The sequence below is a fragment of the Acartia tonsa genome, chromosome 12 (genome assembly GCF_053477335.1).
Source record: "Acartia tonsa isolate MP-2025a chromosome 12, ASM5347733v1, whole genome shotgun sequence".
NCBI classification, from domain to species: Eukaryota; Metazoa; Arthropoda; class Copepoda; order Calanoida; family Acartiidae; genus Acartia; species Acartia tonsa.
Window position 1 is genome coordinate 23,594,042 of NC_137271.1, and position 26,568 is coordinate 23,620,609.

At 32.9% G+C, this 26,568-nt stretch overlaps 2 protein-coding genes across 3 annotated transcripts in view; one reads left to right on the forward strand and one right to left on the reverse strand.

Annotated features, from left to right (window-relative positions):
• LOC145334491 (uncharacterized) overlaps positions 1-9,284 on the forward strand; it is a 33,631-nt gene extending 24,347 nt beyond the window's left edge. The window contains exons 15-20 of the mRNA XM_080179953.1: positions 662-789; positions 2,520-2,582; positions 3,534-3,663; positions 5,248-5,321; positions 7,136-7,186; positions 8,238-9,284. Of these exons, the coding sequence (XP_080036079.1) occupies positions 662-789; positions 2,520-2,582; positions 3,534-3,663; positions 5,248-5,321; positions 7,136-7,186; positions 8,238-8,364 (573 nt within the window). The 3' untranslated portion in view covers positions 8,365-9,284. The remainder of the gene's footprint in view (positions 1-661; positions 790-2,519; positions 2,583-3,533; positions 3,664-5,247; positions 5,322-7,135; positions 7,187-8,237) is intronic.
• A 68-nt stretch (positions 9,285-9,352) lies between these two features.
• LOC145334492 (kalirin-like) lies at positions 9,353-26,376 on the reverse strand. 2 transcript variants are annotated; one of them, XM_080179954.1, is made up of 21 exons: positions 26,320-26,376; positions 25,740-25,787; positions 25,066-25,102; positions 24,583-24,629; positions 24,339-24,412; positions 23,270-23,319; positions 22,613-22,696; positions 22,175-22,250; positions 20,964-21,040; positions 16,327-16,399; positions 15,983-16,044; positions 15,418-15,505; positions 14,948-14,993; positions 14,236-14,273; positions 13,956-13,997; positions 12,584-12,669; positions 11,958-12,051; positions 11,431-11,483; positions 10,738-10,807; positions 9,880-9,897; positions 9,353-9,464 (listed from the first exon to the last, which is right to left on the reverse strand). In XM_080179954.1, exons 1-21 carry the CDS (start codon positions 26,351-26,353, stop codon positions 9,423-9,425), a joined length of 1,239 nt encoding a protein of 412 aa, XP_080036080.1. In that variant the 5' UTR covers positions 26,354-26,376; the 3' UTR covers positions 9,353-9,422. The 2 variants fall into 2 exon arrangements, with proteins under 2 accessions (XP_080036080.1, XP_080036082.1); XM_080179956.1 differs by lacking the exon at positions 13,956-13,997.
• Positions 26,377-26,568: the final 192 nt, after the last annotated feature.

Sequence of the window (26,568 nt, forward strand, 5' to 3'; positions counted from 1 at the left end):
ATGGGGTAAACAAGTTCCAGGGATGATTTTTCTAGTAATTAATTACAGAATGGTTACGCCAATCTGATGTACTAGTAATCTAATTTTCAAATGAATGCTTTTTAAAAGCGAAGCTTTTCTATAATTAGGGTCGGTCCGTCCGTACGTCCATAACGGTTAGCTTTTTACGTTAAATTAGGCATGTTAGAATTGCCCTATCAATTTCAAATTTTGCATGGTGATTCCTGTAGTTGTTAGTACGATTTAGAAAGCGTAGCAACTCTATAATCATTATCAGAATGTCTGGACGTCCTTTTTAAATATGTTGATTTTTTTACTTTTTTAACAAAAAATTTTTATGTGATCTAATTATCCGATTAATCTGATTTTTGGTATAATAGTTCATTGGACCACAAAGTACAATATTATAAGCAAAGCATCTCTATATAAATCAAGGCCTAAATATGTAAGTATGTCCATAAACATAATCCTGTATAAAGCAGTTTTTCAACAAATTTAATTACAACTTTGTTTCGACTCTTAACTATTTATATTCTGAATATCCATTTCTGACACTATACAGGTGTTAATGTACGTCTGTCCTACCATTTCAGAGACTCGCTTTTATGGGTGTTGTCATCCTTGTTTTTATTTGAGTAATCAACCATCCTCATTTTCTTAGGTAAAGCACGTACTGGAATCATTTAACGGCTCAATCGAGGGAATCAACCTGCAGGATAATTCAGAACAGTTTCAGAACATCATCAAATCTGGTTTTCTTCTAGAGTTCTTTACTGTTGTTATACTAAAGTAAGTTATAGTTAAGACAGCATTCCGCGGCTAGCAAATTGAAAAATCAAAAGATTAAAACCGGTTTTGTTAGTCTCGAGTGGCCGAACGCCCAGGCTAACAAAACTGGTATTAATTTCTATTTTGATATTCGTAGAAAATTGTCTGTAATGCGATACTATACATGATTTTTCAATTTGGCTTAGAACTGGTTCTAATCCAGCTGATATAAATCGTTTTCGAAGCCATAATAGAAAATTCTTCTTTCTGTATAATTAAATAACAGGATGTCTGTAGGCAGGTAAAAGAAGTGTGCAGAAGGAGGGTGTACACTCCCTTTACAAGGTCTACACCCCTTGTTACCCCCCCCCCTCCCCTTAAGCCAAGTTGAAAAAGTCATACACTTTTTAAATTTAAGTGAGTTTTGAAAACATTTTGAGCGCTTCGCGCGTCAATTTCCCTATGTATTAAGGGAAGGTTGTTTTTTGAATATATTTATTATGTTGGGGGGTGTATCCATCCCCCTGAAAGTATCTTGTAACTTTTTGTGGGTAGTGGCTGGTTAATTTAGCATTTTAAAATCTATAATTTAGACAGGCAATTCTTTCTATCTATAATACAAAGTAGCTTGATATCTGTCCGTCCCTTAAGATCTCGGTAACCACTGAACCGATCGGATTCTACTCTTCAGGGAATATACCTACTGGTCCTGTGGTGGTTTTAGGCTATTTTCTTGGGGGGGTAAAAACACCCCCAACCCCCCCAAAAACAAAAAAAATCCCCCCCCCCTTTTTTTTTGCTCAAGATTTCCTTGGTCCTTTTTTTGTTTTTTGTTTTTTTGTTGAAGATTTCCTTGGGGCGAAGCCGCTAGTTACATATAATTTGAAATATTTTAAAACAAACTTAAAATTGTAGTAACTTAATTTAGACATTGGACCGTAAAATGTACTGGATTAAAATTTTGGGCATTTTTATTGAATCTTGATTGGATGGTATAAACTAGCAGTACTCAAGGTTTTTTCACTATAAATCAATTACTTAAAAATCTTAATTGAGGATGTTTATATAATTTTATCGTCCATTGTCTTATGTCAAATCTTACAAATAAAATTTTGTTCAAAATATTTATTTAGGAAGCGAACCTACTTTCAAATAACTGTTTTTAGATTACTGTACGCCTTTAATATGGTTGACTACATTCATGAAACGAAATATGTTATACTAGCAGCTACGCCCCTAAATGCCTCTTGGGGCACATAAGGGAATGGAGGTTTTTTTGGATGAGGATAAACAAAATTTTCCCTACTTTAATTAAATTGGAACCAAACAAGAATGATCTTATAAATCTATAAAAATTTTAAAGCCAAAGAATGAGAGATCACTTTCAGAAAACTTTGGGTACCACTGTAACTAACTGTTCCGACCCATCTCCCAGGGATCTAAAGAGATAACACAATGGCTGATTAATTGATGTAAATCCACAATGATGATGCACAAAATTGCCCCTTCTGTAGACTACTAATTAGTGGTTAAACGTTTGGACACTCAAAATAATGAACCAACCAATCAAATTATAATAAAAGTCCCCAAAGTTGTTAAGCCAACGAATAAGAAACCCAAATTATAAAACTTTTGGGACAAGTGTAATATACAGCCCATTGTCTCCTCCCTCCCTGGCTATGTATGTATAATTATTTCCTTCCTTGTTTGAACATGACAAAAATATAAAATTTTATTATTAAATTTTTCAGTCCCATCCTGAATCTAAAAGATGGCAAAGCCCTGAGAAAATGGCACAGACAATTAATCAGACACCAGGAAAGTTTAGTTAAACAAGATTAGTTTTCATCAAAACTGATGCCTATTTGATTAAAAAAAAAAGATTTTACCTACCTATTACCTATTATTAGGACCTTCAGTTCAGACACTACACAAGTGTTAATATCCGTTTGTCCTACCGTTTCAGTGCTTCGCTTTTATGGATGTTGTCATCCTTGTTTAACCTAAAATTTCCCAGCAACTATAAAAAGCTTTTCATTGGTTTCAAGATCTTTGAGTACAAAGACAAAGACTAGAAAACATCCAATTTCTAAAAATTATTAGCTTATGATGTATTATTTTTTGGTCCTATTATTTTTGGGGCGGGTTTCTCCCTAGATTTCAAGAGATCATCTAGAGCATCATCCGCTTGTTATGAGATGCGATACTCTAATGCCCACTATTGGATTTTAGCTTAAGTAACATCACATAACTTTTTCTGAGAAGCATTAGCTGTGCATGGTAATGAGTTGTTCCTGTTTATAGTCCAAGGCATTTCCCCTACTCTAGCTATTTATGTCCCGCACCTGACAAAGTATTAACTATTTTCAACGTCTTTAGCTATGACGCGGTGTCGAACCGAGAATTGAACCTATAAACTTCCCAACGACGAACAGATGCGCTACGTCTTGAGCCACGGGTTAAAAAAGGGAGACGTTTCAATGCTTTTATCAACAACAAAAATTTAAATTTGATAAAAATGGCAAATTCACGCAACAGACAAACTACTTTGGCAGAAAGGCATCCAATGCAATACCTCCATAAGACGAGAAATTTACAGTATCGCAAAAATAATTAGCTTGTGAAAAAAGTAAAAAAGATGTTTTGAGCAAGGGTCAGAAATAGAAAGAGTTAGAGGAATGACTTTGCTTATAGTCTTTAAATCGTTCTACTCTACATAATGGAAACATTTAAATTAAAGGAGCAAAAGTTAACTAAAAACAACCCCAGGAAAGATTGAAAGAAAATGAGCAGCTTGAAGAGCCTAAAGCCTTGCGGGACCCTCCATCTCCCCCGAGCCCCGATAGCCTGGGACTCAATGAACAGTTTGGGAAATTTGCAAATCTTTACTGCAAGGTAAATTTGGTCAGGGATCTAAAGGGATAAGACATTAGCCGATAAATTTATATACATCCCCAAAGATGAAACACAAAATTACCCCTTAGTAGATTACAATTCCTGATTACAATTAGTGGTTGTAATGTTTGGACCCTCAACTAAATAAAGGAACTAATCAAAATGCACTGTAAGTCCTCAATGTTGTTAAGCCAACGAATAAGAAAACGCGATTAGAAGACTTTGGGACTAGTGTAATAAACTGCTCAATGTCCCTGTAATTTGTCCAAACAAAACATCGACAAAACCAGGGTTCGGAAGCCGCGTGTAAGCCTCAGTGAAATCCTCATTTTATACTATAAAATTCAGCTGGATGTATAAAACTGCTCTTTAGCAGACAATCCTTCTTTCTGAAATTTCTTTTTCGGCTCACAAGCAGGTTTAAAACTGAGGCTTATGCGCAGCTGAGGCGCGGCTTCCGAACCCTGGACAAAACATTGGTCGATAAGTAGATGTCCTAAGGCCATTCCCAATGATGATAAACAAATTTACTCTTCATCATATGCATATTGTTGAAAAGTTTGGACAGTTTCCATTCTTTAGGGATAAGACAATAGACGATAAATTGATGCACTTTCCAAATGATAATAAACATTTATTACTCACCCCTTTATAACATTAAATTTTTGGTTAAAAATTTGGATACTTCTATAATTATCTATAATACAAAGTAGAACGATGTCTGTCTGTTTGTCTGTCTGTCTGTTTGTTTGTAGCAAAGGATCTCGCTAACTGCTACCGATCGGGTTCTCCTTTACAGGGTAGCTTCTCATAGGTCCCGGGAAGGTTAAAACTATTTTCTTGGGGGGTGGGACACTCCAACCACCCCAAAAAATCATTTTTTTTTCTTTTTAAAAGAAATTAAAATAGTGGGGTCGACTACTCCCCCCCCCCCAAAAAAAAAAAAAATTCTTCCCCCACCCAAATTTAAAAAAAAAACTTTCCTTTAAATCTAAAATACGAAAAATTGGTTTAATCAAAATTCTTTGGGCAAAGCCCCTAGAGGCTAGGGACGAAGCTGCTAGTATTGTATAGCCCAATAAAGAATAAGTATCAGTTTCCTTTTTTATTGGACAAGACTATGAACGATGAATTGATGTAAATCCCCAATGATGACAAGCAAAATTACCTTAACTGCAGATTAAAATTATTGGTTGAACAGTTTGGACACTGCTAGTTTGAACAAACCAATTAAATTTTAGTAGATGAGCCAAAAGTTTTTAAGCCAACTAATGCATGAATGAAAAACTAATAAGCTAAATAATGATATCAACCAAACTTATTTTTTTATAGTATATTGTAACATAAGCGAATAACGGACGAACAAAGCCCCCTAGACTTACAGAATGACAAACAGACACAGTAAATAATAGAGTAGCGACGCTACTAAAAACTCTAAATAGTTTCTATTCTAAACTTAATGAACCAACAAATTAAAATTCATTAATATCACCAAAAGTTCTAGGACCAACGAATGAGATTGCATGTTTATAAAACTCTGGGTACTAGTCCCCTCCCTCCCTGAATATTATATATTCTGTTTAGGTTTCTCATATTTTGGGAGTCTTTCCTCAAATTGGAAGTATTAACGTTGAGATAGTCAGAGAGGATATGTTTAGGTAAGTACTAGGGTTGGCCGGATATCCGACCATTTTCAATATCCGACAGGATACCGGATAATGAAAATATCCGGCCGGATATACGGCAATATGATCTTTTATATTTTACTACAAAATCCCTACTTTTTAAATGGCTGTAATTTTCTTAATTTTGAAGCAAGAGGAAATTTTGATATATAGTCCCTTTCGTAACATCGCACCTCATGGGGCGATACTTCGTATTTTTCACAGTAGTTTTTTTCCTAATTACCTAACCCTGTGGCGCAATCACCTAACCCAATATAACCTAACCTAACCTATAAAAAGCCATTTTGAAAATACGACGAATCGCCCCTTATGGCGCGATGTTGCGAAAAGAACTATTCCCAAATTTTGTTTTCAAAAATGAAAATTTTCTATTAGAAATCTCAAAACATGATTTTTGGCGGCGGCAGCTGTACTTGGCAGCTTCCAGTCGCCGCAGTCAACAGTTGGCAGCTAGATAGCCGCCGATTTTATGAAGAAAATATTTTTTTGCTACTTCAATATCCGGTTATCCGGCTGGACATCTGGCATTATAAATCAGCCGGATATCCGGCCAAACCCTAGTAAGTACGTCATTTTTTCAGGTAGCGTAGCTACTCTATCAATTAATTTGACAGTTCGATTATGCAAGTACGTTTATATAACCTCCGAAACTGCCGAAAAATTGCCTGAAACTTGTTAATATAAATTTGCACTTTCTGTAATCATTTGGAATCTGAAGGAATAAGGAATTAATAGACGATAAATTTATATCCCCAATGATAATAAATAATATAAGCTTTTATGTAGTTCAAAGATATTGGTTCATAGGTTTGGACACAGCTAGTTCAGAACAAACCAATCAAAATACAATAAAAGTACCCAAAGTTTTTGCGCTAACGATAAGGTAACAGAGCTATCAACTTTGGGTACTCGTGTAATTTACAGTCCAAAGTCTCCTCTCTCCCTGCTAAACACACACTCCCAATTACTTTAAGTGTATTTAATAAAATTATATATATTCACTGTCTAGCCGTTTTATAGATCCTAATAGACACACATAGTTTAAAAATCTGCTGTTAAAGTTAAAGTAGAGCGATGTTGGTCCAATAGTTTACTAGAAATTTTTAAAAGCGAAGCTTTTCTATAATTAGGGTCGGTCCGTCCGTCTGAGATAGATAGCTTTTTTCGTTAATTTAGGCATGTTGCAGAATTGTCTTATCAATTTTAAACTTTGCCTGGTGATTCCTGTAGTAGTTAGGTACGATTTAGAATGCGTAGCAATTCTATAATCATTACCAGAATGTCCGTACGTCAATTTAAACATGTTGATTTTTCTAATTGTTTAACAACAAATTTTTATGTGATCTAATTATCCGTTCGATCTGATTTTTGGAATATTGATTCCTAGGACAACAAATAACAATATTATAAGCAAAGCAACTCTATAATCAAGTCCTAAAAAAGTAAGTATGTCCATAAACATTATCTTATTTCAAGCAGTTTTTCAACAAATTTACTTACAATTTTGCGTCAACTTTTATACTTTATATTCTGATTATTCAGTTCTGACACTATACAAATGTTCATGTCCGTTTGTCCAACTGTTTCAGTGCTTCGCTTTTATGGATGCTGTCATCCTTGTTAATTTACATAGGGAGAGAGGAACAATGGGCTGTTTATTACAGTAGTCCCCAAAGTTTTCTTAATCTTTGGCTTAACAGCTTTTGGGACTTTTACTGAACTTTGATTGGTTGGTTTATTATGATGAGTGTTCATTCTTTTCAACCACTAATTTATAATCTATTCAGGGATGATGTAGATAAAGAATCAGAAAATGACAACCATGTGGAATTATATTCAGGAATACAAATAGTAATCGTTTAAATCAGGGAGCGGGGGGGGGGGTTACATTGCAGGGTGTAAGGGAAGGGACAATGGATCGAATATTCAATTTTTAGGAGTCTCAGACTTTGGGTACTAGCGCACAGAATGCGGCTAACTCGTTTTTTAGTTTTGAATATTGCAGACAAGTATTAATAAACTTAATTTGTTATTTTGTGGCTGGTTTAAACATTTTTTTCTCTCTCCAGAGAATATCATTTCATATATAATAACTTTATTGTGATATTTGTTTAATAAACAATTTAAGAATAAATTATGGGTTATGGGGCTATGGGTTGAATGGGTTCCAGGGAGATTTTTCTAGTTTAAATTACATAATGGTTACGTCAGTCTGATGTGCTGGTAATATAATTTTCAAATTTTCCTACATATTTTCTAGATCAATCTAGATTTCAAGGTCTTTCAGCAAATACTCTTAAATTGAATTAATTGCCCATTGTCCCCTCCCTTACTCCCTGGTTACATTGGGCTGTTTATTTACTGGTACCCAAAGGTTTTAATCATGTTAAATCACCTTATTTGTTGGCTTTACATTAATTTATTGGTGTTGGATAAAAATTGACAGTGTCCTAACTTTTTGACCAATAATTCTAATTACGGTAAGGGTAATTTGTTTGAAATCATTGGTGATGTAAATCAGTTTATCATCGATTGTCTTATCACGTAGTTATACACTTGTCTTCGGGGAGGCGATTTGTTCAAATGTAAAGACGTTAAAAATGGTTCTTACACTTGCTTATGTAGTTGGGACTTCCAGACAAAGGTCGTGCAAACAAAGTGTACCCCGGGTTTATGTAATTGTTAGGTAAAAACACGACGTCTTCCTGTGACGTCATAAAATGAGGGAGATGAGAAGAGAAGTGGGAAAGAAAATCCCTAAAAAAGAGATGGAGAATATGACGTCACAAGAAGACGACGTGGTGCAAAAGTTATGTATTTTGGGCTTCGTCAAAAACACAGACAAACATCCTGTTGCTTTATATTATTTGAATTATTTGCTATTAAACTAGATGAAGAGGAGGAGCTATCAGATGATGAGAATGAAACTGCTGGAGATGAAGCTGGAGAATCTACACTAACCAAACTGGTTCACTGGTTTCTTGGCCTATTTGGATTGTGCCAGGCTAAGAAGTAAAAACTGGATTAGAACAATTGCACAAAATACTTTTTTTTATCTGAAGACTTCTCATATAATAGTTATTTATCGCATCGTATTATAAACATATTTCCGTGGATATTAAAATGAAAAATTTAAAGAATAAAACCAGTTGTGTTAGACCCAAGGGGCCGAAGGCCCGAACTAACTAAAACGATTTATATTTTATGCCAATATTCGTGTAAAATTGTCTATAATTCAATGCTATACATGACGGTTCTAATCCAGTGGATATTAATCGGTTTGTAAAGAAATTAAAGTAATTATTGTAATAGCATAAATTTTTTCAAAACTTCAAATATCTTACAACTAAGACTTTAACACCTTTCCTCTGTAAAATTAACAAGGATGACAACCTCCATAAAAACGAAGCTCTGAAACGCTATAAAAAAATGACATTAGCTCTTGTGTCACAAATGAATAATATGAATATGATATAAATGTATAAGTCTAAACAAAATTGTAGGCAAATTTGTTTTAGGACATTCTTACATTATAGGACTTGGTTCTAGAGTTGCTTCACTTATAACATTGTACCTTGTTGTGATATTAATAAGTATTTAAAAATCAGATGAATAGGATAATTATATCACATAATTTTTTTTGTCTAATCAATATTTTTAAAAGTATGTATAGACATTCTGGTAACGATTATAGAGTTGATGGGCTTTCTAAATACTACCTAATTACTACAGGAATCACCACCCCAAGTTTGAAATTAATATGACATTCTAACATGTTATCACGGACGGACGTACGGACGGACCAACCCAAATTATAGAAAAGCTTCGCTTTTAATAATCGCATCTGGATAATGTTAATTATTTTATTTTGATTTGTATTAATTAGTCAGTTAGTATACCTTTTGTATTTTATAATAAATCGTACAAGCACAGAAATTTCCTTTTTTACTATTCTCTCTTTTTCTTTCATTAATATACAAATGAAATATAGCAAAACAACGGCCTTTGCTTTGAATTTATTTATTTTCATTTTAAGTTCAACTTTAATACAAGTTTTAAACAAAAATATGTATTCTATTTTGGAGCATTTACATTATCATTAAAATCATTCAAGATCTAAAAAAAAGAATAAAGTAATAAATAATTTTAACATTCAAGTAAAACAATAGATAAACGGGATTAAATAACTGTATGTTCCCCCCTTATGGACCCTGTGCCGACTCTCAATTGGGTCTCTGAACATCAGCAAATAGTGTCGGACATATCAACACAGCCAAGTCGCTACAAATAAGCAGAAAGCAATTTACTAGCAGACAAAAAGGTCCATAACTCTGGATCCAGGTAGTTGTCTGGGTTATATATCTATACTTATACATTTTTATTAATATAACAGAAAGCTGAAAACATCAAAAATATATTTGTGTTGTGAATAAATGTTTAATTATGGAACACCATTACGAAATCGGGCAATCAGACAGACATGCAGTCAAAAACAATTATAGAGTATCTTGAAGTTTAATAAAATACTTACATTAAGAGCCAGCTGTAGCTGAAATAAAAAAAATATGGAAATTAAGAGGGATAAATAAATTGTCAAAATAAATATACTCAAGCACAAAAACTGATGAAATGGCCAAACTGACAAAGAGAGTTTTAGAACAAATTTTCAATTGTCAAAAGAAAGAAAGAGAATATATGCAAAAACTTAGAATAATCTCGAAACCTTTAAAAAATAAGGGTAATATCTTTAGAAGCAGCCGAGAAAATAATATTCCCCACACAGTGTTACAAACGAACTGACGAACGAACCAACAAAGTGAACTACCTTCCAGAGATTTCAAGGGATAAGACAATAAATTGATGTACAGTCCCATCGTTGATACATAAAATTACCCTTTTTGAGATTTTAATTAGTGTTTAGACACTGAACTTAATGAACCAACTAATCAAAATTCATTAAAAGTCCCCAAAGTGGTTGAGCCAATGAATAAGAAAACGCTGATCAACACTAATGTGTTCTTTGATTAGGTAAAGAAGATACAACATTAGCTGTCAATCAAAGTACAAACAAAGTTACAATAATAAATCTTCAGAACAGTTCCATAAATTAAGTCATGAAGATATATCTACAGGACAGTTCCATAAATAGTCAAGAATAAGTCATAATCAGGATGGCCAGAATGTCGTCTTACTTTGTTGTTTAAATGATCTATAAGTCGGGATATATCGAAGAAATCAATGTATAAGAAATCATCAAATGTACCTGTTTCAGAACAAGCTTTTTATAATGCGAGGTGAGTGAGTTTATGCCTTTATTTATGAAACGTTATAATAAAACTTTGGGGACTAGTGTAATGTACAGCCCAATGTCCCCTCCCTGCCTGCATACCTTCTCTCTCATAATAGTTGCTTCTTCGTCTGAGATAAAAACAAGAACAAGTTTATCCACTTCTTTATCTCTGCACAATAAATATAAATAATCATAAGTCATTATATTAATAGTAGATCTTAATGGATAAGGCAATGGATAATGATTTAATATGCATTCCCAATGATGGTAAAGATAATCTACAGAAAGAGGTGTGTATCATCCTTGGGATGCTGTAAATAAATTTATCGGTCATTGTATTTTCTATTTAGATACCTGGGTATAACGATTCTTTTTGGGTATAAAGTTATTTGCTAAGAATTATACGACTATTCAAGTTGTTTTATTTTGGATTAATTATTTAATTTCTATCAATATCAACACTTTACAATGTTCAAAGTTGTTAACCAATCATTTTGATATGCAGAATGGTCTGTACCATATTCAGATATTTTCCAAGAAGGGGGGGGGGGGGGGAGATACGTTGGACTGTAAATTACACTGTTACCCAAAATTTGAATACTACATTATCTCATTCGTTGGGCCAAAAACTTTGGGTAATTTAAAGAAAATTTGATTGATTCAGTAGTGTCCATACTTTTAAACCAATATGCATTTACCAATAGAATTTACATTCCCATGTATTAGTTTTCTTGAGAATTGGGGTAACTTTATTAAATTCTGATTGGGTTGTTCAAACTAGTTTTGACCTACCCCGTGGTGGTGCCTTCTCCTAATATTTCCAAAGTTTTCTGTCTTGTGCTGTTCTAAAATGTACATTCGAAACTGGTTAGTATCCGCTAGAATAGAACCGGTTTGGAACTATACTGAAAAGTTTAGGATTGTATTTGTATTTTCCACGAATAATAAAATAAAATCATATTACATGTACAGTGTTTTAGACTGTTAAACTTATAGGTATTAATCTTATTATTTTCATTTTATTATCAGCGGAAAGCTGACTAAAATACGATCATTGTATTTCCTATATTTACTAATTAGCGGTTATGCCTCTATAGGCCACTAGGGGCACTTATGGTGGTTTATGGGAGTCAAACTCCCCCCCCCCCACCTATTTAATTCAAAGGGCGATTTCTTTTGAACTTCCCAGGACCTATGAAAAGCTAAATTGTAAAAATAAACCATAACGGTTCAACAAGACCCTTCTGTACACTGTACACACAGACATAGACAAACTCACAGACATTTTGTTACTTTCAAATAAGTATTATTTATCTTACCCCAATGGTAATCTTGTTGATAGGAAACCTGTATCTGAACTCATATCTAGGCGGCTGTGCAGAATTTGCCTGCTGCACACCTCCTTCAGTCTCACTACAAATAAAGCAAATTATGGGGTGGAACTTGGATTCGGGTGGTATATGTGGGTGTATCCACCTTCTTAGTAAAATTAGATAGATACTTAAAAAGGGGCGTCGTAGGTCAGTGGTAACCACTGAGTTACGGTGGTGAGAGTTCGAATTCAAGTCCCCATGTGGCAACTAGAATTTCTCAGTCGCAATTCTTTCATGCAACTTACCCTTGGTTGTGTAAGAAGGGTGATAATTGGGTAGTTTGGATACTCAATAGTCAAGTACATAATATCAGTACAACCCTTACCCAAGCTCCTCTGTGGAGAGCGTCATTCATTACGGTGACTTAATTTGGGACACCTGCAATACTCGGCGAGGGTGAGGTAATAAGGAGTAGGTCCCTTTAGACAGCTGGTCAAGTATTTGTACTTGAGCGTGGACCTTGAGCTAGCCCTGGTGCTAGCATACAAAAGTGTCTCGTCCTATTTCATGACTTCTTAGGTCCAAACACTAAGAAAGTATGGCTACACACACACACAGAGATAGATACTTACATAACTTGAGCAACAATGATGGACTGGTAGAAAAGGAAAGCTGTCGACTTTACCAGAATCTGTGTAGACCTCCAACAACCAGCCTCCTAAATAATAAGAATAGTTATTTAGAGCATCGTATAGTCAGATTTCCGCGGATAATAAAATGCAAAATCAAAATATTATAACCAGTTTTGTTAGCCCCGAAGAGCCTTAGGCTTCGAAAACAAAACTGGTATTAATTTTATGATTTTTAATCAAATATTTTTAGAAAATTGTCTGTTATACGATATGATAAATAGTTATTTCTCGCATCGTATTATAAACAGCACCTCGGGGCTAAAAAAACTAGTTTTAATCTTTTGATTGTACATTTCTATATTCGTAGAAAGCTGGATATAATACGATGCTAGACATAATTTTTTCGTATGGATGAGAACCGGTTCCTATCCACCGGATTCAAATAAATAGGAGAAATAATTTTTCAGTATAGCTGATAACCAGTTCTAATCCAGCGTAAATTACATTGGATCTGCAACAATGAGCCTCCTAAATTTAAGAAAAAAACAAGGATGACAACATCCATAAAATCAGAAGGAGGGACAAACGAACAATAAAAGTTTTGTAGAGTATCAGAACTTAAGAAGCAGAACATTATGTGTACATAAATTTGTTTCAAAATTGGATAAATACAGGATACAGTACAGGGACATACTTTCATTTTTAAGATTGGATTATAGCTTGTACAAACCAATCAAGATTCAATGAAAATCTAGAGGATAATCCAACGCTTAAAAGAAAGAGAAGAAGGTTTTAAAAAGGATAAGAACAAAATTATAATAAATTATTTTTTTTTAAAGCGAAGCTTTTCTATAATTAGGGTCGGTCCGTACGTCCGTCCGTCCGTCTGAGACAGATAGCTTTTTTTGTTAATTTAGGCATGTTAGAATTGTCCTATCGATTTTAAACTTTGCATGGTGATTCCTGAAGTATTTAGGTATGATTTAGAAAGCGTAGCAACTCTATAATCATTACCAGAATGTCCGTACGTCCATTTTAAACATGTTGATTTTTTACTTTTTTAACCAAAAATTTTTATGTGATCTAATTATCCGAATGTTCTGATTTTTGGTATACTGATTCATGGGACAACAAAGTACAATATTATAAGCAAAGCAACTCTAAAATCAAGTCCTAAAAATGTAAGTCCATAAACATTATCCTGTATCAAGAAGTTTTTTAACAATTTTACTCACAATTTTGCTTTGACTCTTATTCATTTATATTCTGATTATTCAGTTCTGACACTATACAAGTGTTAATATCCGTGTGTTCTATCGTTTCAGAGCTTCGCTTTTATGGATGTTGTCATCTTTGTTTAATCAGAAATTACCTTAATTTCACAAAATACGGGAACAGTGTACAATAGTGTTCCCTATGAATTATAAGAATTAAAAATTAGACTCTTTAAAAATTGTTTATTTCTTTTCCAACAGACAGACAAACAAAGTGTAGACTATATGTGCATAAGTCATAGGAATCTTCACTGTAAATTTCAGCAGTCTACCTTAAATAGAAGCGTAGAAAATCACAGCGTTACGGACTAACTGACGGACAAACAGACAAATTTAATTATAGTGTAGATTTACTACTAATAATAAAAATGTACATACCTGGGATTCAATTTGACCAGGAAAGTTTTGCATTCGACCTTAAATTGCAATTGTAAAAGAATACCTAGTTATTTATCGCATCAGATTATAGAATTCTTTCCGTGGATATTAAAGTAAAAAGTTATAAAAAAAAATAGTTTTGTTAGCCCCGAGGCAAATTTTTTAAACATATTGGTTGAAAAGTATGGACACTGTTAGTAAAATTAAATTCAATAAGTTTCTATTAACGGTTATACTTAATTTCCGAACTTCATAAAGAAAAAAAAAGCAGAATGAAAATAAATGAAAATAGAAAATGTTTACAGCTAGGAGGTTGAATCAATTTTTATAGAAGCAGAAATATAATCTATGATTTCAGTTTTGACCCTCTAAAAAACGTAATGTATGATTCCATTACCTGCTCTTGGTAATGATATCATCAAGGCCGATATGATTTTTGGAATCTACCCTAATTTTGCCTCTCTTGGTGATGATATCATTAAGGCCTATCTGCCATGATTATATCAAGAGAGGAGAAAATGGAATCATACATTACGTTTTGTAGAGGGTAAAAACCGTAATCATAGATTATATTTCTGCTTCTAAAAAAATGGATTCAACCTCCTAACTGGTATTGGACAAAAAAAAGGCTAAAAATATATCTATCTCTATATTGTATTTATCTGTCTGTCTGGCTAGTTTTCTATCTGTCTGTCTATCCAGTGAGTAAGACCTGCGTCTGAAGTACCCATTACAATTTTGTTTACATCTTCCATTATCTAAATATAACAAGAACTATTATGTTTTTGGTTAGAGTAGCTTCTTTGTCTGTAAAGATATCGATGACCACTCGACTAATTAAGTTTTCTATTGTAGGAAAGTTTTATGTAATTATCATGCTATCCCCCCGCCCCCTCCCCTCTCTCCCATAGATATCTATGTATCAACCCATCGATTACATACTAACAGTTACATTCAAAACTCTCATGTAGCTTTCAGCACTTTCTAAAACATACCATTTTATATCTACTATCTATCTAACTTTCCAACAATCTATCAATTTATCTATCTATATATCTATTCATCAATTGGGTCAATTGTAGTTCATGGTGAAATATTGCTGGTGACGATTGCTTACTGGTGCCTGGGATTATCACAAGGATCCTGGATCTAGCATTACAAGAAATAATCCTTAATACTCACATTCATAACCCTCCTGTAGCATTCTGCAGGATTGTCTAAATTTGCCTTTTTACAGGTATTTACCAATTCAAGAAACATAAACGGCAATCTGAAAAAAAATTTACTGATAAATGACATACAGATGGACAAAGTAAGTTATCGAGTTGATGTTCAATTGTCAATAAACCTCAGCCATATCTTTAATAAAAGCCAAAAGTAAAGTTTTATTTGTTCTTTAAAACATGTTGAATGAAGACAGATGGGATGGACAAAGAAAAAGGTCACATAAATTAAGCTTTCTATCTCTGATGTCAACCGAGAAAATTAATCCAAATGTATTTCAGATCATAACCACTTGTCCAACGGACAAAGTGAAATACATTTAATGGATGTACAATGTACTTTGGAAAATAATACTTTTAATGGCAACATTCCACAAGTAAGAAAATAAATGAAGCATCTGAGGAGTGTATAAATTTGTAAATGAAATAATTTTCAATAAAAAATAAACTCACATAATTTTGTATGACAAGAAAAAAAAATTAAAATAAAGCAAGACCTAAAATTATTGAATAAAAAGACCTACTTTGAAATAAAAATATAAGGATCCTCCAAAAACATAGGTCTCTCTTGGGTTTTAAAAAGAACCTTGAATAAAGGAATATAATTAGTAGTTTTGAAACATTAGTTAAAAATTTTAAGCAAAGCCAACGATGTATTACATTGGTGATTTAATAAATACTTTTTTATATACTAACAGCAACTTACCTAAAGGTATCTAGGGGCATTTTAGGGACAATTACATCCCCCTAACTAAAAAATAATCTATAATCTCCATCCCTCGATTTAGATTTAAGGAAGTCTCAAATTTTAAGGGTGCGCTTTGCAAAAATAATAATAAATTATTTTTTAAACTTAACTAATGCTCACCTGTTGAAAGAAATCCGAATATTTCTTTACAATAAACTCAGATTTGGGAATGTTTATGATGTACTGGGAATACCTGTGAATAAAATAAAACAATTATGACAACATCCGTAAGTAGCGAAGCACAAAAAAGTCATGGATGGACGGACAAGGTGGTTAAAATAGTAAATTTTAAGTGGTCATAACTCAAGAATGCATTCATATAAAAAAATCACGAAACCTGTATTATTTTAATATTCAAATTTTTAAAACGTGACCTATACTTTAACTGACCAAATGAATTATATAATGAATGCCCATTGGTATATATTAAATAGAGACTGAGTGACAGACAAACTCAATTATATAGTAACTTCCAGGGATATAAAGGGATAAGACAATGGTTGATAAATTTGAGTACATTCCCTATGATGATACATAAAATAACACCTTCTGTAGATTTCAATTAGTGGTTGAAACGTTTAAACACTCAACTTAATCAACCAAACAATCAAAGTTCGATAAAAGTCCCCAAAGTTGTTAGAACAACGAATAAGAAAACGTTATTATAAAACTTTGGGAACTAGTGTAATAAACAACCAAATGTCTCCTCCTTCCCTAAATAACTTCGCTACTTTAAAAAGTATTAAATGCTTTTCTAATATCAAACTTACACTAAATTGAAAGGTTAAGCTTTTTAGGACGAGATACACCAAGAGACCTTTTTTTGGTGCATCTCTAAACCAAATCTTTCATAACTGCTGTTCATGATTATATGGTCACACACCTTTTAGAGAAACATTCTCTTGTTTGCTCAACCATTGTCTGGAGGTCCTATCTGTTTGCATGGTAACGAGTTGTGCCTGTTTTGTGCAAAGGCATTCCCTATACTTTAACTGTTCATGACGCGCAGCTGACATGGCAGCTGTAGGAACTATTTTTAACGTCTTTGTCTATGACGCGGTGTTTGGCCGAGATTCGAACCTATCACAAGACAAGGACAATTGTTTTCTCGACTTAGTTAGCATGGATGAAAAAATCTGTATTTATTACCTATCTAGAATCATAATATTTTTATTCACCGAAAAGTTAAAGGAAAAATTGTATTGTTGAAATATTACAGAATACTGCTTGATACTTTTACTATTGGCTAAGCCTCTAGTATCTAGGACACTGTATTCAAAAGGGGCATAGAGGGCTATAGATATAGCTTCAAACCATCCGAAGACTTAACTTTGATAACAAAATAGCCTAAAAAAATCACGGGACCTGGGTAAAGCTTTCTTAAATGTAGAACATAATTAGTTTAATAGTTATTGAGATTTTAAGCTGTAAATAAAAAGCCTTACTACTTAATAAAATAGGATAAGATTTAAGACAAATTATGTCCATAAGTAGCGCAGCATTAGTAGTTTACAATAACATTAATAAAAACCAACTTTTTAAAAACACAAAGCAAAGTTAAACAGCTGTAGATAAAGAAGAAAAAAATAATCTTTATAAACTAATGTACATTTAAGGTTGCACAAAGTGACATATAGACGTATGCACGAACATACACATTTTATGGATTGGCTGCACTACTCTTACACACTTTTCCTCAACAGTTTAGCGGATTTAAAACCAACACGCAACAAGCGGTCAATGGATCCTATAAATAGACATATTTGCTGAGTCAAAACTGGTTTTACCTAAATTGTATCTGTTCCTTCTTCAGGATTATAGAATTTCAAAGATTTTAACCAAAAATGTGCGATGATTTGACTTTAAAATAGCATTTAATTTTAATGTTCATGGCTTATTAATATAAGTTTGTCATATTTGTTGAGGTTTTAAAACAATATTTCTATAGACAATTCAACACTGCATATTTAGGATTTATAACAATGGTTATTTTATGCATTATGAGTGATATAAAAAGTCATATCAAAAGTACTTTTTAATTATTAATTCTAATTGTTTAGATCCTTTGCCGTTTATTACACAAAAGTAAATATTTTTGTTCTAAACCATTTTGGATTTTATATGGATAAAATAATTGATATAATGAACAAGGGTGACAAAATCCATAAAAGCGAAGCAATGAAACGGTAGGACAAACGGACATAAACACTTGTATAGTGTCAGAACTCAATAATCAGAATATAAAAGTACAAGAGTCGAAGCAAAATTGTAAGTAAATTTGTTTTAAAAATCTGCTTGATACAGGATAATGTTTATGGACATACTTACATTTTTAGGACTTGATTATAGAGTTGCATCGCTTATAATATTGTACTTTGTTGTCCAAGGAATCTATATACCAAAAATCAGATCAAACGGAGAATTAGATCACATAAAAATTTGTTGTTAAAAAAGTTGTTAAGTTATCAACATGTTTTAAATGAACGTACGGACATTCTGGTAATGATTATAGAGTTGCTACGCTTTATAATCGTACCAAACTACTACAGGAATGACCATGCAAAGTTTGAAATTGATAGGCACAATCGCTATTTTTTATATTGAGCTAGTATATCTTAATTAAACACCAAATTATTGTCTTGTGTATTTAAGATTATTTAGCAATTAAAAACAATTATTATTTAATCATAATCTAAATAGGTCAAAGATTTTGGTCCTTGTTGATCTATAATTATATTTTTTTAAACAAGACTCTTTCAAGATAAAGAATAAAGGATAGAAGCATATACATACAACAAGTATCTTTAATAATGTAGGATTATACGTTAACAAACTAATAAAGGTTAGTCTTTAGGTTAGATTAGAAAACCTTTACATCTCATTTCTGTTGCTTGATTTTAATTTCTTTTAAAATCAAGCAGCAGAACTGAGATGTTAAGGTTTTCTATATTTATTGTTCGTCTGTCTGTCCATAAAGGATAGATCTTATCGTTAATTTAGGCATTTTATAATTGTCCTATTGATTTTATACTTGGCATGGTTGGTTATTTCTGTAGTAATAGTAAGGTTCGATTTAGAAAGCATAGCAATTCTACAATCGTTGTCTATTTACAAAAAGTTTATTTGAAACATTTTTATATTCCTACTACAAAAAGGTAGAATGTTATAAACAAAGCATATCAAAAATGTAGGAATGTCCTTAAACAGTATCCTATATTTTGCAACAAATTTACTTACATTTTTTAGACTTATACATATACATATATGTATATTTGCTTATTCAGTTATGACACTCTACAATTGTTAATGTTTTTTTTGTCCTACCCTTTCATAGATTCACTTTTATGGAAATTGTCATCCTTGTTATTTAATGTATAATCAACTATTAAGTTGTTAACTAATTTGACTAGGTATACTTATTAATAACAGTCCTTTGATATAATCAATTAAAGCCTTATGTCTTCAACAATCTATTGTTTATGTGGTTGATAACTTAATAATATTGTGTCTTTTTTACATACAAAATTCGAGTGTCAATGCTAATTGTTTCTATATAAACAAGGATGATAAAATCTATAAAATCAAAGCTATGAAACCGTAGGACAAACTGACATTATCATTGTGCAGTTTAAGAAGTGAATAATCAGAATATAAAGTTATAAAAGTCGGAACAAATGTGTAAATAAATTTGTTTAATTGTTTGTAATTAAAAAAACTGTTTAAATACAGGATAATGTTAAAGGACATAATTACATTTTAGGACTTGATTATAAAGATGCTTTGCTTTAAACATTGAACTTTGTTGTCCTAGGAATTAATATTCCAAAAATCAGATCAATTAGATAATTTTTACACATAAAAATTTGTTGTTAAAAAAGTTAAAATCAACATATTAAAAATGGGGGTATGGCCATTCTGGTAATGATTATAGAATTGATACGCTTTCTAAACCGTATCTAATTAGTACAGGAATAACCTTGCAAAGTTTGAAATCGATAGGGAAATTCTAACATGTCCAAGTTAATGAAAAGGGTAATTGTTCCACCTAAAAAGCTAACTGTTACTGACGAACGGACAGACTAACCGACCCCAATTGTAGAAAAGCTTCAATTTTAAAAAAAGTATAAGTTGTAAATCAATTGTGCCAGTATTTTTAGTTAAATGATATGTTTATTTTTTATTACTGTTTTACTTTCTAAGTTTAAAATTTCAAGGTAATTTGAAGAAAAACAAGCATTAATTAAAGTCAGAAGTTACCCCGTCGACAACTTTATAAGTTATAATCAATCTACAAAAAAAGGTTTTTAAAACAACTACTGCTTTCATGTGTTAAGGGTAATATACAGCATATATATTTTACATCAACGGCCATTTTAAAGTCAAATCATCACACATTTTTTGTTAAAATCTTTGAAATTCTATAATCGCAAAGAAGGAACAGATACAATTTAGGTAAAACCAGTTTTGATTCAGCAAATGTGTCTATTTATAGGATCCATTGGCCGCTAGTTGCGTGTCGGTTTTAAATCCACTAAACTGTTGAGGAAAAGCGTGCTTATAAACTGGGCTCAGCAGCCGCGCGCCAGCCGCGATTAAGCCTCAAATTGAAACCTAATTGAATGCCTTAATTGCCTGTTTGAACAGAGGGATTTAAACGTGTATGGGTTGGGTTCAGACTTCCAGTTGATTTTTAAAATTGTAAAAGGTTGATTTTCCTCCGGCTAAGAGGCGGCTGCCGAGCCCTGCTCGTAACTTACAATGAAATCATCCTATCCTTGTAATTCTTGGCGTTTTTCATCAACTTATCCAAATTCTCAATATTACCAACAAATTCCTAAATTAAAATGTTAAAAACAAGAATGAGAACACCCATAAGTACCGAAGCACAACAAATTATGGAAGCACATCGACAGTCAGACTCAACAATGTATTTAAATACTAGATGCACATATGTTAAGGCAGCAGAGAAGATTACATTTTTCCCACTGCGTTACGAACTGACAGACAAACAGACGGATTAACAGACAAAGTGTATTGTAGAGTAGATTCGCTAATAATAAATATCTTAAGGGAAAAGGTAATGGATGAAAATTCATTGACAGTGTGAACCAACCAATCAATATTTTATAAAAGTACCCAAAGTTTTAAAGCCAATGAATGAGAGAACAAGTAATAACAATTTGGGAAATAGTATAAAATTAACAGTAAATTATCCCTCTACCATACGGGTTTAAAAATATATAAACTAAATCATAATTATTATTTACTAAGTATATTTGCGATAACTTTTATTTAATGAAATCTTTCAATTTTTAACATGTACAAAACGGCCTGCTTAATTGCTTCAAGATCCATGTCAGATCTATATAGGAAATAAATGTCTATAAACGAGCTCAAGTTTTCCAAGGAATATATGATTAAAACTCATAGTGCTCCAATAATCCATAATAAACTCTCATTGCCCAGAACGATAAGACCCATTATTTTACTTTATTAAAAATAAATTCATTTTTTTAATTTCATGTTGCTATTTACCTTATTTTGATGTACTTAATTTCTAATCATAAAAAAGAAAATTTAAATTTATAATATAATAAATTTAAGAAAACTCTGTTTTAAAAGAATTCGATTGTGGCGACATTTTGTGTGGTCAAATATTAAACTAAAATTGTATTCATCATCATTAACCCTTTGGTGATGGTAATGTAAAGGAAAAAATATAATTTAAAAAATCTTTTTAAAATCATTTAAATTATTAAATATTTACTTTTTTTAGATAGTAATGCCGGGTGAGGAAAATAGATTTATTGAGAAATAGATATGCATATAGAAAACTAGCCAATAGGGAGATAATTATATCGAGCCAACTCTAGTACCTAATACCACATGGTACCTTAACATACAGGGAGGGAGGGGGCATTGGACTAAGAATCATCTCAAAAAATCTGCTTTCACTAATCAAACTTACCTTTAATAAAACATTTTTAGCAAAGTCTTTCAGTGGTCGAATATTTCCAAATATCACCGTGTACATGAACGGTTCCCTGAAGATAATATTATAATTCTACAAGTTTGTTATTTTAAGACAGGTTAACTGAATAATAGCCCCGAAAAGTTAGAGCAAATTAAAGGTATAGGACCTGTAGAGTTTCTCCCCCCCCCCCCCCCACTTTACCCCAATTGTTAGGCATCGAAAAAAATCGGTGTTATGCTCTTAAGAAATTTTACACTCCCCAAAGTCTTAATATAATGTTTTCTTAACAAACGTGGGGACATTTTAGTTGGTTGGTTCAATACAGTTAAGTGTCCAAATGTTTCAACCACTCCAGAGGGGTAATTTTGTGTATCATCATTGAGGATGTACATCAATTCATCGGCCATTGTCTTATCCCTTTAGATCCCTGACCTGATGTCCAGTGGTACGTGTGAGCTGTCCATTTTCTCTAGGCAGGTCAACATCTTGTCAGCTGTTTCCAACTCATATAGGTGACTAAAACAAGAACAAGTATGTACTTTAGTTGAAAGTGTCAATCAATCACACCAAATCACACCCATGAATAAGTAATACTCAACATCTTATCAGCTGTTTCCAACTCAAAATGTTAGCTGTCAATATTTCAAAAAAGATTTTTAAAAATAAATTGGGGGGTGTAATTTATATTTGGAGGTTGGTTATAATCCATCCTAGGACCTACGAGAAGCTACATTGTAAAGGAGAATCATAACAGTTCAACAGTTAGCGAGATCTTTCAATACAGACAGACAGACATACTGTTACTTTTATATAAATGACTAGACCTCTAGGGAAACGTGTAATGTTTTCTTTTCAATCTATGTTAAGATCAGGTGTTTACCAAAAATATCCGCTAAGCGGCGTTTTTTTATTTTTGGCGATTTCTCATGGGAGGGTGGTTGTACCCTCCCCCAAATAGCTATAAACCTCCTAAGACCTATGAGAAGCTACATATTGTAAATAAGAATCATATCAGTTTAGCGGTTAACGAGATCCTTCGGTACAGACAGACACACATCCTGTTACTTTGATATAAGGATAATAACTTACTCATTTACAAATTCTACAAATTCATCAATCTTATCTCTCACTCTTGTCAACTTAATTACATAAAACAAGATTAGTTTGTGTATCACTGTCAAGGTTCCCATAGAGTTTTCTTTTGTCATGCTCTGTGTGAAAGCCCATAGGATGTCCTATCCTTATACCAATGCAACAAAGACGACATTTTTTTCTTTCCTCCGTTGAGTGATCAGCGCGGCATGTGTGCATTTTTTTCGGCTCCGGCACGTTATTCTTTTGTTTGCATAAAAACTGATGCCTTTCTTTCAGGGCTCGACAGCAGCCTGTAAGCCTCTGAGATGGGTTTTTGAAAACGAATGCCGCGTTTTTGCGGCATTTTTTAGACATTGATTGATTGAACGAAGAATGCCAACAGAGTATACAACTTTAGAATTCATAATTTTCAAATTAATATTTTAGTCATTCGTATAATGTCTAATACAGCTCTAAAAAGATGCATTGATTAATATGCAGCAAAAATAGATTTAAGATAATTTGTTTTTCTTCTATGAAAGCCGTACAAACAAAAGCGAAATAATTAAATAAATAGTTGTATACTCTGTTTATTCGACATGTCTAAAAAATGTCAAAAAAAAACGCGGCATTCTTTTTTCAAAAACCCATCTCTGGGAAATCAACCTTTTACCATTTAAAAAAAAAGCCGAAGATCCATAACCCAAATATGGCTATCCATCTCTTAAAATTCAAATGGGTTACATTTGAGGGTTAGTCGCGGCTGCTTTCTAAAAAGTTACTGTTCTGTTATCTATAAAAACATAAACACATGGATAGTTGATTAAAGACACTTTTAGAAGAAAAAAATGACATACAGATGAAAAAATCTAATTTTTTGCATATTCATGTTTTTGGATTTCTTTAGTGCCATATTAATGTAAAAAAAAAGCATCGAGGGCATTCGCTGATAAAACCTGGACTGTTTTTTTATATTTTCGTATTCTTGCAAAATTGTCTGTAATACGATGCTATACATGATGTTTCATTATGGCTGAGAAATGGTTCTAATCCAGCGGAAATGGGTCGGATTGGAAGATGTTACCTTTCTGATTGAATCCGGATCTGCGGACCGTTGAATTTCCTCGTCTATGCTGAACTTTTGACAAGATTTTTCAGCTTCATATTTAATTTAAAACTTGCTTATAAGTAGCGAAGCTTATTTATAATGTTGCCAAAATGTCCGTCCGTCTGTACACAAGAAGATGAATTTAATTCTTCCCGAAAGATTTAACATGAATAGAGCGATTCTATCAATGGAAACATAACAAATACAGCAAGATTTATTCCTTTTTGAAGAGTATCATAGCCACTTTCTTTATGCTCTCCTTTACGTCTAAAACAGTAATAGTTATTTATTGCATCATATTATACACAGCTTTCCGTGGATATTAAAATAAAACAATTTTAAGATTAAAACCAGTTTTGTTAGACCCGAATGTTTAATTTCGTGATTTTTGTAAAGCTGTCTATTTTTAATTATTTATACTCCCATTGTCTTTTTCTCTTTTTTTATGGAAACTTAACATCTGCTGACTTATCTGACTGTCCGTTTGTCCATACTTGCTTTTTGTGCTAAACAACTATATTTTTATCCTTATTAATGAATATTAACCAGGGCTCGGCAGCCGCGCATAATTCTCAAATTTGCTCTGACTATATTTATCTAAAACGGGGGATTGTTATATTAGACTTTCAGCTGATTTATTAAAATACTAAAAGGTTGATTTCTCTTATGGTTACAGGCGGCTGCCGAGCCCTGGACTTCATACCTTTCTCTACTTGGAGATGCAACACTTTCTCTTGATCCTAATACACAAAGTAGTAAAGTTTTTTTTGTCTGGATTGTAATTTTCAGGAAAGCTTTATAAATGTCTTTGGGTGGCTTTAGGCTATTTTTCTGACCATCCTACTCCCTTCCCTAGAATCTTGGGCGAAGCAACTTTTCCTTTTATATACTGTAGGTATTAAGGTTTTTTGCAGGGTTGTGCTGGATACCGGATATTGAACTATCCGGATATCAGATATCCGGCATTATAAATCACAATAATGTTTTTATCTATGAAATGATATTTTTTGAAGAAAAAAATTATTAAACCAGACAATCCATAACAAATTTTTCTGTCTGCTATATTCAAAACTAACTCAGCGAGTTAGCGGCTAGTACCCAAAGTCAGTCAGAAACTGCTAAATTCTTGCACATTCCTTAAGGCCAGTACCCAAAGTCTAAGACTCCTAAAAATTGAATATTAGACCCATTGTCCCCTCCCTTACTCCTTGAAAGTTAGTGCACTACTTGTTAAGAACCAACCAATAAAAACCCTAATAAAATTACCCAAAGTTATTGAGCCAACGAAAAAGATATAACGTAGTAATGAATGAGCCTTTAGGTACCAGTGGAATTTACAGTCTAATGTCCCCTCCCCCCCTGTCTTGTCCTGTTTACCTGAAATTGGAGTTTGACACCTGGCGTGCAATTCCCTCACAAACTCAGCTAAAATAAAATTTAAAAAATATTTTTAAAACAATTTTGTTTTTTAAAAGGCGAAGCTTTTCTATTAGTAAGGTCATTACCTACAAAGCCAAAGGAGTTGTCAAAAAAAGTCACGCCTTCTTTAAATTTAAGGGAGATTAAAAAAAAACATTGATCCAATTCAAGAACGTCTTTTTTACTTTTGATTGGGTAGGTTGACACCTAGGAAAGTGTATCACCCCCATTGTAACTAAAAATGAAGGGGTGGGCCCTGGGGGTAAAGAGGTGGTACATTAGGGAGTATGTAAGTTTTCAAAAAAGAGATAAACTCAGGGATCACCCACCTAAAGGTTACACCCCCCTAGAATGTAGTCTAAAGGGGGGGGGGGGGCAAAAATCTATAGGTTTTTTCAAAATTTCAGTTGTCTAACTAAAATAGTAGCCGAGAAAATTACATTTCCCCTCGTTTAGGACTGCCTTACTGCCGACTTACGGGTGGTCGGATCTTTACTAGTTGTAGAGTAGATGCGCTCCTAAACAAAAAAAAAGTTACCATCACTCTTTGGTCTTCCTCCATACCCGTTCATTTTTATCTAACCTAATTGGGAATTAATATTTAGAATATAATCATTAAAACTAGCGGACTCTAGAGGCACACGGCACATAGATTATAGTGTAGAAAAAGTATAAACCCCCATTTTTTTTTTAAGTGGTGGGCAGGGAGGGACATTTTTTGTACAGACAGAATAGTTTGTTTGTTTCAGGGGAGAGGGGGGGAGGCATTCCCTAAATCTGCGGCGCG